Source organism: Electrophorus electricus, chromosome 4 (assembly GCF_013358815.1).
Source record: "Electrophorus electricus isolate fEleEle1 chromosome 4, fEleEle1.pri, whole genome shotgun sequence".
Lineage (NCBI taxonomy): Eukaryota > Metazoa > Chordata > Actinopteri > Gymnotiformes > Gymnotidae > Electrophorus > Electrophorus electricus.
The window spans coordinates 5,050,009-5,060,610 of NC_049538.1; the positions used below are offsets into that span (position 1 = coordinate 5,050,009).

Below are 10,602 nucleotides of genomic sequence, written 5' to 3' on the forward strand. Positions count from 1 at the left end.
GTCATTTCTTTCACGCATGCGCTGCTGTGGCATATGAATACTGAGAATATTATTAACGCATACGATAATAATAACGAGTATGTTATTAACGCATAAGCTAATAATAACGAATATATTATTAACGCAAACGCTAATGTGGTATGTGAGTAATGAGTACTAAGCCATTTATATAATGAATAAATGTCCAACTATGAAAGTACTAGCAAACTGAGTGTTAACTGGGACGTGGGGGGTGGAATACTGTGCTTGGTATAGTGTACATGGCTAATACTCAGCAGGGTTTTTTTTTTGTTTGTTTCTTGTAATAACTGAACAAATGTCAGATGTCTAAATCATAGCTGCTTGGCTTGTTTTCAGGCCCCTCTGCTGCTCTCCTTCCATTGGCTCTCTGTAGCAGCTCACATCTGATTTAAACAATGGCACTTACCTACAAAGCCATAGCTGAACCAGCTCCCACATAGCTAAAGTCACCAATTCACCAACCCATTTACGTTCTTCACCACGCTGTCTTCGAGTCTATACTGATGCTCGACACAAACCACCATCCCTCAGAACACAGAGAATTCACGCATCAAGACTCTTCTCTGACCTCGCACCCAGGTGGTGGAATAAACTTCTAGTGGCTGTCATAACCTATAAATGCACTCTCAGTTACGTCTTCTAGAGTTGCATGAGTGTGATAGGGTGTGATAGTGTGTGCTATGTCAGACCACCAGAACTGCTAGTCTGACCAGTCACCCCGTTCATAAACTCATTTTGACTCTGCTGGAGTCCATCATTTCATTTCCCAGGCAAAGCCAGGAGCAGTTAAAATGATCTTAATCTCCACTTAATTTGTACAAGACGCTGTCGTAGTCTATTACGGCTTTGCAGTATATGGAGATGGTTTAATAGTTGCTACGATGCCATGATGATACGATGTCCCTGAATCTTGACTCTTTGAAAAACCCCTGCGACGTGCACGTTAAGCCTGTGCCATGATAGTCATTGGACTTATCCGTCACTGCAAAACTACTACTGTCTTTTACAAACTGCTCCCAGAGTGTAATTGGAGATACTACGTGGTTACACAAATACTACGTGGTTGTTCCACTAGGACGAAACTCCGGATGTTTCCACACAATCCGACTTTGTTGCATCTCAGTAAGTTCCGTGAGGCGGAACAAGGGCGTCTCGTCCTTCGCGGAAAGCAAAGCGGGTACTTTCGCTTTCTTGTAAGAGCTACTTGTCTTCTCGAGTTGATCAGCGCTGCAGAGGGGAGAGACCTGCAGCGCAGGACGTGAGCAGGCTGGATGAACGCGCAGTTGATCCCCGGCTTGACACTCGGTGTGCACTTAAGCGCTATTACACGCTCCCTGTAGCTCGCATGAGCCTTGGGAGCCGCCGAGTGGGTTCTGTGTCTGTGTGTTCCTCCAGGGTCACCCCTCCTGTACTAGTGGCCATGCTGCAAGCCACCCAGCCAGTTCCTGTTTCCAGAGTGAAGGACGGCTCCCCAGCCTGTTTCTGTTCCTGTTCCCAGCGTAGTGGATGCTGCTCATCCTGTCCCCGTGCCTCATACCAGGCCTGCCTGTAGCCTCTGGACCTGTTGGACCTGCCAGATTGGGGCTAAGAAATGAAACGCACAACAAAGGGTCAAAGGTCTGTCCCAATTATGTCACCAAACGCACATCAGCCAGCAGCAGAACGTGCCCTGTTGGTTTTGTCAAGCTGTAGTTCAAATTTCCCACTAGTTTTAATATTTCCCAGCATAACATTCTTGATGTCAGCAGACATTTCGTCGATACATCTGAAAGAGGGAGCACCTCTTGCTACTGCTATTTACATTTATGGTATTTAGCTGACTCTTTTTATCCAAAAGTGACTTACAGTACATTTTTTCAGCATTCTCACTTATCATGGTGCTCACGATTGCTCTGCATGCCGGTAAGATCAGTGAATCATCCAGTGTGTTTTTTGCTTTATCAACAAGTTCTGCGCACCGATAGCTGGCCTCCCCGTGCTCGCGCACCGTGGCACTTTTATCGCATCAGATTCGCCTTCTTCTCAGTTTACTCTCTCAAATGTTTGTGTCCTTGATGACGAGTGAAGGACGTTTTAGTGGCGAGTTTACTGGGTACCATGATTGGACAGTTTCTCCCCACGGACACACGAACAGGCACTGAGATCTCCAGTAAGAGTCCGTATTTCATGTCCTGTGCTCAACAACTAGAGAAACAGCTAAGTGCTGAAAAACAGACCAATGTTTTCCTGTTCATGTCAGCATGGAAGCGGAATGGCATCTTTTAGAGGGACTCTGTACTGTCCAAGCATTTAGTGAAAACAGTTTTCAGACAACTAATAGTCTGATGCTGTGAGCTTGGGAAGCACTAAGCAAAATCTGCTGTTATGCGGTCTGTAGCACGTAACCTCTTTAACCGTGTCAAAGGTTAATTCAGTTCTGTGCATTAGCGCTGCATCTGCTCCCTAAAAGCTAAGTGCTGATAAACAGACCGGTGCTTTCCTCTTCCTCAGGTGAGTAGCAAGTCTGAAAATCTGATCAGGCTGGAAGAAAATTTTGAAACAGTCTGGGATTTACTGGATTGGGGGCGGCGGGGGGGGGGGGGGGGGGGGGGGGGGGGGTGTTCAGAAATCAACTGCAAATAGAATCCATTCTCCAAGCATAATGACTGAAGCAACACACTAGCAGTACTGAGTCTAAACAAACTAGTGTCATTCCTAAATCCCCGATCAGCTAGTTTTACAGTTCTACATTCAAACAGAAAATAAAGATGCAGACTTCAGAATTAGTAGAAAAGAATATCTGGTCCTGTCCTTTATTGAAGGTTAACGTTAACAAGCATTATTGAGGCACCATCCGGAGAATAGTCCAACAATATAACAAAACCCCCACATTTTTATACATTTGTCAAGCAATTATGTATTCACCCCACCTTCCTTTGAATATTGGAGTTTGCATTTGCCTCCATTACATCCAAATCATACATTAGTCAATATATGTAAACTGATATATAACACCCACACCAGTTGAAAACCATTATCACTACATTCCTATGGAAGATTTCTCTTGACCTTGTCCTAAAGAACATTTGTTTTCTATACAGTCCTGATCCTGGTGGAGAGGTCATATATCTTACCCTGAGGTCCACTGAAGCCTACCCAGCATCCTTTGCAGAAGCCTGCAGAGGTCTCAGCAGAGGCCTCCGCCCTGTAAATAAGGCATTCTGAAAGGACACAGAATCTCTGTACTCTCTTACATTTGCATTAGACATACCAGTAACAATGTTCAAACACTTTTCCCTGTAAACATTCTTTTTATTACCTCAGAATGCGACTACTTCAAGAGATCTTTCATCATGCAAAGTGAGGACTCTCTGTAGCTGTTGCCGAAGTGATTCCACTGGTTAAGTTTGTGGAAGAGTTGGTAGAGCTTCAGCCGTTTCCCAAACCCCGGGGCCTTGGGGATCTTCTGGTGGTAGGCATTGTAAAACCGTCTGCTGAAGCCGCCCAACATGCTGCCGAGGGCCAGGTCGCACTCCGAGTGGCCGTAAAACGAACCCGAGTCAAAGATGATGGGGCCGTCCAAGTAATCGGCCGCATTGCCGCTCCACAGGTCTCCGTGGAGCAACGCAGGCTCCACCTCCACGGCGGAGAACAGCTGCGGGACCTTCAGCTGGACATGGAGAGGACACCACACGTGAGGACCAATCAGGGACCGTCAGGGCAGAGTTTCCCCAGCCGGTCCTTTAGGACCGCTGGACGGTCCGCATACTCGTTCTGTCTTTGCGCCCATCACACACAAACCAACCAACCGAGAACACCACACACCTGGTAAGGAGGGCGCAGGTATTGGACACACGAAATATGTGGATCGTCCAGGGGTCCTTGAGGACTGGATTGGGAAACACTGTACAGCAAGAAATTCAATAAGAAAAAACCTACAAAAGGATTAAGTACAAAGAGGGAATGATTAAAACCGCTGAACATCTTCAACATTTTGTTTCTATTCAGACACGCCTGGTCATCGCACTAACTGAGTCAGGCAGGCTTAGTGCTGCATGCTTACTGTGGTTGACCATAGCCGTTACCTGGAGGCTGGCCCATAACTCCCTGGCTTCCCTGTCCCCGTATGCCTGCTCCACCAGTCCCAGCTGGTGCTGAAGTCTCTGCTGGGTGTAAAACGACACCCAGTCAGTCTGCCAGTCATTCACCTGTGGGTGAGGAAGGGAGGCCGGAAATGCGTTCAGCGCCCTACACAGGTCCAGGTGCTGCTGTGGGACTCGACTCATGGCATTAATTTCATACCTGAGGAATGTAGCCGCAGCACGTCACTACGTGGAACCCGAACCGGTCAACGACAGGAACCTCCGACTGGCCGGATCCTTTTCCTGCAGGGGTGAAAAACACTCGTTCGACGTTACGTTGCACCGGGGCTTCCCAATGCCAACCTGCACTTCCTGGTTTTTCCTTCTTATTGCGCTCACTGAAGTTACGCGTTGCTCATAGTCATCGATCGCAATGAAACCACTAAGGCTGCAGTGCTACGTCATTACAGGTGCTCTTAAACATCAGGTCCCACTTCTGGGGGGAGACACTAACCTGTGCAGTGGTGTTTTCCTTCCACCATGGAACATGGGTGCTTCTCTAAAGCAACCACAGATAATGCAGCACTCAATAGCAGCGCAAAACTGAGGTGTTAGACGCCAGAACCGCGTTGTCTTACCAATGGTTTGCTCAGCCTTGATCTGTTTCTCTTTCTGTCTTTTATTATGCAGGTGCAGGTCAGCTAGTTGCTCCCCCAGTTGAGCAGAGTACCTTTATGAATAACAGTATACACAAAATACATTTACACTTCTACACAAAGGAGTTTAAAGCAGCTGTCCACCGGGTGACTCTTCTTTTGGAGCTGCCTGGGGTCAGGTGTCTTTCTCAAGCACACAACGGCAGTGGCCATTGGTTAGGATCAAACCTCTGAACATCTGAAGCACAGCCAAGTTCTCTAACCACCTGTGTGGAATTAGTATACTGCCATTGGTGGGTGAACTATGATGCTTGTGGTTGAGGAAGCTGAGGAAGCTATGTGAGGGTGAGGCACGAGCCTGTGCGCAAAACCCGCCTGCTCAGCAATCTCATGTCCACGTGCTCCATAACAAACACGGCTCCGCCTTGGTTGAGGTCCACAACCTTCATTGGTCTCGGGGCTTTGATGGCGTTCGTGGACAAGATGGCTTCCAGACTCGCTTTCTCTCCATCAAACATCTGTCTAGCCTTGGTGTGAGGAGACAGAAAGCAAGAACCTCCGAAGAGCGTTTCATAGCAACATTTAACTAAAAAAAAAACACCCACGCCCACAAAGTACAAAGCAGTGTGACATCGAAGTTGTACTTTTTACACACACACCAGCCATATGGCTACTATATGTATTTACTCCCATCAGTGCGTTAAGGGTCTTTAAACAGAGCACCTGGTTCTTGTAGTTTATCTTGGCGAAGACTCTTCCAAAGTCTGTGTCATAGCTCAGGCCCTCGCTGATACATCCGCCCCCGGAGTGTCCAGTGGCTTTCAGCTTGGCAGTTCCCAGCTCCCTCTTCAGTAGCGCTTCCATGTCTTACCGTCGTACACACCGCAATGGGGAGCCGCTATTCGCAACACGAAAGGCAGTTGCGGCAGGTGTCCAAGTTAGCCCGATACACACATACACGGCACACAGGCTATGTTTTGTGTAGCACCCACCTTTCTGTAGCCGATCGTACTGTCACGCAGATTGTGGGATATGTCAAAATAAAAGTCATTTCTTTCACGCATGCGCTGCTGTGGCATATGAATACTGAGAATATTATTAACGCATACGATAATAACAACGAGTATGTTATTAACGCATAAGCTAATAATAACGAATATATTATTAACGCACACGCTAATGTGGTATGTGAGTAATTTATATAATGAATAAATGTCCAACTATGAAAGTACTAGAAGTGTTAACTTGGGCGTGGGGGGTGGAATACTGTGCTTGGTATAGTGTACATGGCTAATACTCAGCAGGTTTTTTTTTGTTTGTTTCTTGTAATAACTGAACAAATGTCAGATGTCTAAATCATAGCTGCTTGGCTTGTTTTCAGGCCCCTCTGCTGCTCTCCTTCCATTGGCTCTCTGTAGCAGCTCACATCTGATTTAAACAATGGCACTTACCTACAAAGCCATAGCTGAACCAGCTCCCACATAGCTAAAGTCACCAATTCACCAACCCATTTACGTTCTTCGCTGTCTTCGAGTCTATACTGCTGCTCGACACAAACCACCATCCCTCAGAACACAGAGAATTCACGCATCAAGACTCTTCTCTGACCTCGCACCCAGGTGGTGGAATAAACTTCTAGTGGCTGTCATAACCTATAAATGCACTCTCAGTTACGTCTTCTAGAGTTGCATGAGTGTGATAGGGTGTGATAGTGTGTGCTATGTCAGACCACCAGAACTGCTAGTCTGACCAGTCACCCCGTTCATAAACTCATTTTGACTCTGCTGGAGTCCATCATTTCATTTCCCAGGCAAAGCCAGGAGCAGTTAAAATGATCTTAATCTCCACTTAATTTGTACAAGACGCTGTCGTAGTCTATTACGGCTTTGCAGTTATATGGAGATGGTTTAATAGTTGCTACGATGTCATGATGATACGATGTCCCTGAATCTTGACTCTTTGAAAAACCCCTGCGACGTGCACGTTAAGCCTGTACCATCTGATAGTCATTGGACTCATCAGTCACTGCAAAACTACTGCCGTCCCAGAGTGTAATTAGTGATACTTAATCACAGCATTTGTACTTCCATCTGATTTTCGTAGCTTTTCCCGCTTATGACTTTGACACGTTTGATTGAGTTGTGTGCTTTCACAAGTAGACTTTCTGTGGTCTCATAATCAGCAGAGGACACGATCATGATCCCTGTGGTCTTGAGAGGAGTGTAATTACACGCGTCGACAGCTTGCCCTGCTCTATTTCCCATTGCCGGGCCCTGATCGCACATGGCCCGGAGCGTCGTTCATCCTCAGCGTGGGCACGTGAGCTCACTAGTGTGGGGCGTGGACGTGCAGACAGGCCCGGCACACGCAGGGTCACCCGCGCCAGTCCACGTCTGGTTGCTGCATAGCGACAAAGCTAATGCCCCCACCTGACTTCCACAGACACGTTTATTAAGATTTCACACCTTTACATGTAACAGAGTTCAAATGTTTACAAATTAATTTTATATGGGCCAGAAGAAGAGCTTATACAAGCTTACAAACAACCTTCGGCTGTTCTGTATGTTGGTCCTCTACCTGTAATGTACCTGTACCTTAGAGGTATAACATATACCCCATCTCTTTTGGAGAGGAGACATGCATAGAATAAGATTTTTGTTATATTTACATTAATTGTCCTTCAGGTTGTAAACAACATCTGATGTCCAAGGAGCAGCGCATGCAGATGTTGGTTCAGGTCATGTAGTGTTTATGTGTCAAGCTGTTGATACAGTGACATCTAAAGGTCTGCTTAGAAAGTCTGTTCCAGTCTCAAATGTCCTCTCTGGCAGCGTCTTCGACCTTGAGAACGTCATTGAGTGGGAGTTCCGATCTATATGTCATGCCACAGCACTAAGATATGAAAACAGGCCAGAACGGGGTTTTTTTCTATTAAAACAAATCTCCAAAAGCAATTCTACTGTCAATTATTTAATTGGTTTTACTTGAAACATTAAGCCTGACATACTAGTTTCTTTCTTGGAAAATGCCACCACCACAAAGTAAGTGTCCCATGTTACCTATGACTTATTAAAGAGTGGTCTTGATAAATAATTGATGAGGGGTTTTGGGGCAGAAGAGCATTGTGTTATAAGGTTGTGTACTAAAACAAACGTCGCAGGTGTTGGACCTGGATGTTAAAGTATAACCAACTTTACTACTGAAGTGATGAGTCTTCAAAAATTCATGATTCTAGCACACAAGACAGTTTACCACCAGTCAGACCTGCAGTGTCTGAATTGAGTGACTTTTAGAAAGAGAGCGTTTCATGTTCAAGCAGTCCTAGATGCGACGAATGACCCGTTTGTGTCCGCTGGCAGCCCCAGGGATGTGTCCTGACCTGGGCTGTGGCATTCTGCGTTTCCTGCGCTACAGCGTCCTGCTCCTGGTCGTCCTGATCTCGGTCACCCTGTACTACGGCCCTTCCTTTCAATGCCTGAGTCGGCAGCTGGAGCCAACCCTCAGCTCCCTTCGCCCAGTGCTAATCCTGGTCTGGCTTTGGCCCTTCAACAAGACCTTCGAACTCGACCTCTGCAAGCCGCGATTCAACATAGACGGCTGCATCCTGACGGCCGACCGGGAGCTGTACAGAAATGCCGATGCTGTCCTCGTCCACCACAGGGACATAGCCTGGGATCTGTCCAACCTGCCCCAGTCCCCGCGACCGGCGCAGCAGAAGTGGATCTGGATGAACTCCGAGTCGCCGTCCAACTCGCTCCGGATCCCTGGACTGAACAGCCTGTTTAACGCATCGCTAAGCTACCGGAGGGATGCCGACATTACTGTGCCCTATGGGTCGCTGGTTCCACTCGCCCAGGTGCAGGATGCACCCGCAACTCCAGAGAAAAGCAAACTGGTGTGCTGGATAGTCAGCAACTACAAACCGGAGCACATGCGGGCCCACTACTACAGAGAGCTGCAGAAACACGTCCCGATTCATGTCTATGGGGACTTCTTCAACAGGCACGTTTCAGAGCAGGAATACCGGGAGATCGTCTCCGGCTGCAAATTTTACCTCTCCTTCGAGAACTCAGAGCATGAAGACTACATCACGGAAAAACTGTTCAACGCTCTGGAGTTGGGCACTGTGCCGGTGGTCCAAGGTCCCTCCCGCCAGAACTATGAGCGTGTTGTCCCTGGCGACACCTTCATCCACGTGCAGGACTTCCCTTCCATGGCAGGCCTGGCCAGGCACCTCCTCCTCCTGAATGAAAACCATGCCCTGTATCACTGCTACTTCCGATGGAGGAGGCAATTCCAGGTGAAAATCTCCTCCTTTCCCATCGAAAATGCTTGCCACTCGTGTGATTACATCCGGCGGAACAGGAAGTACCAGGTGCTGACGGATCTCTACCAGTGGTACTGGGAGATGAGTGAAAGAGGAGATCTGGTGTCGTTTCTCTACTAACTCCTTCTCTAACACCACTCACTGGAGGAAGCCTTTTGCCATTCACCCATTAATCTGTTGATTTGTTTCGGAGTATATGATACTGTTTTTATTAAATAATATAAATGAATTAATTTTCCCCCGTGTCGGTCAAAAGGTTAGTTTACATTTCAGCCCTCAAGAACCACTTGGGAAATGGCACAATAGGCTCTCTCTCTCACACACACACACACACGGTTATTTATTTATTGTAGGCTTACAGTAAGACTCTATTCCACTGTCAGTTTATGTTAGAACAAACTTTGGTAGTCTGCTTTGTTAGGTATTGAATGTGGCGATGTTAATCAAATATTAAATATTATATTCGTTTTTAGGAAGGTTTGTTACAGTGGCTACTCTGCAGGTAGATGTAGTTGATGGTGGGGTGTCAATGCATTAACTGTTAAATTGTGTAATTTAACTGATTAATAGATATTAATGAATAAACTGTAGTGGTTAGCAGTGTCCAGTCAAAGTGAGATAAAATAACAAAATTGAATAAATTATGAAAAATCAGTGGAAAAAATTATCAACAATGTGTCGAGATTTTTCTTTCTTTCAGGAAATATTCTAAATAAGTAGCTCACGATACGCTAGACCACGCTGCCCTGTCAAACATTCACAGAAACACTTCTCCCATTGTAAATCCCCCACATTTAAGTCGATGTCACCTGAAAACCTCACTTTTTTCGTAGGCAAAGGCAGACTAGAACCCAGATAACAGAATGATTCTGGTCCGGCTCTGGCCCACTTTCCACATGGACGCACGGTACTTGGCCAGTCTACTCGGGGTTGCCAGATTGGGGCCAAGAAATGAAACGCACAAGGGGTCAAAGGTCTGTCCCAATTATGTCATCAAACGCACATCAGCCAGTAGCAGAACGTGCCCTGTTGGTTTTGTCGAGCTGTAGTGCAAATTTCCCACTAGTTTTAATATTTCCCAGCAGACATTTCGTCGATACATCTGAAAGAGGGAGCACCTTTTGCTACTGCTATTTACATTTATGGTATTTAGCTGACTCTTTTTATCCAAAAGTGACTTACAGTACATTTTTTCAGCATTCTCACTTATCATGGTGCTCACGATTGCTCTGCATGCCGGTAAGATCAGTGAATCATCCAGTGTGTTTTTTGCTTTATCAACAAGTTCTGCGCACCGATAGCTGGCCTCCCCGTGCTCGCGCACCGTGGCACTTTTATCGCATCAGATTCGCCTTCTTCTCAGTTTACTCTCTCAAATGTTTGTGTCCTTGATGACGAGTGAAGGACGTTTTAGTGGCGAGTTTACTGGGTACCATGATTGGACAGTTTCTCCCCACGGACACACGAACAGGCACTGAGATCTCCAGTAAGAGTCCGTATTTCATGTCTTCGCTGCGTCGGCTCCCGAACCGTCTGG

General features: G+C 46.6%; 2 protein-coding genes across 4 annotated transcripts; one reads left to right on the forward strand and one right to left on the reverse strand.

Moving 5' to 3' along the window:
- Nucleotides 1-2,783: 2,783 nt before the first annotated feature.
- Nucleotides 2,784-5,767, reverse strand: LOC113587308 (ketosamine-3-kinase-like). Of its 3 annotated transcripts, none has more exons than XM_035524835.1 (7): nucleotides 5,731-5,767; nucleotides 5,462-5,636; nucleotides 5,114-5,265; nucleotides 4,721-4,812; nucleotides 4,303-4,385; nucleotides 4,086-4,208; nucleotides 2,784-3,670 (listed from the first exon to the last, which is right to left on the reverse strand). In XM_035524835.1, exons 2-7 carry the CDS (start codon nucleotides 5,600-5,602, stop codon nucleotides 3,332-3,334), a joined length of 930 nt encoding a protein of 309 aa, XP_035380728.1. In that variant the 5' UTR covers nucleotides 5,603-5,636; nucleotides 5,731-5,767; the 3' UTR covers nucleotides 2,784-3,331. The 3 variants fall into 3 exon arrangements, with proteins under 3 accessions (XP_035380728.1, XP_035380727.1, XP_035380729.1); XM_035524836.1 differs by lacking the exon at nucleotides 5,731-5,767 and adding an exon at nucleotides 3,826-3,904 and having other exon boundaries at nucleotides 3,465-3,670; nucleotides 5,462-5,722; XM_035524834.1 differs by lacking the exon at nucleotides 5,731-5,767 and having other exon boundaries at nucleotides 5,462-5,721.
- A 1,976-nt stretch (nucleotides 5,768-7,743) lies between these two features.
- LOC113587304 (4-galactosyl-N-acetylglucosaminide 3-alpha-L-fucosyltransferase 9-like) lies at nucleotides 7,744-9,719 on the forward strand. The gene has a single exon (XM_027025898.2). The coding sequence runs from the start codon at nucleotides 8,064-8,066 to the stop codon at nucleotides 9,183-9,185; it is 1,122 nt and encodes a 373-aa protein (XP_026881699.2). The 5' UTR covers nucleotides 7,744-8,063; the 3' UTR covers nucleotides 9,186-9,719.
- The last annotated feature ends 883 nt before the right edge of the window (nucleotides 9,720-10,602 follow it).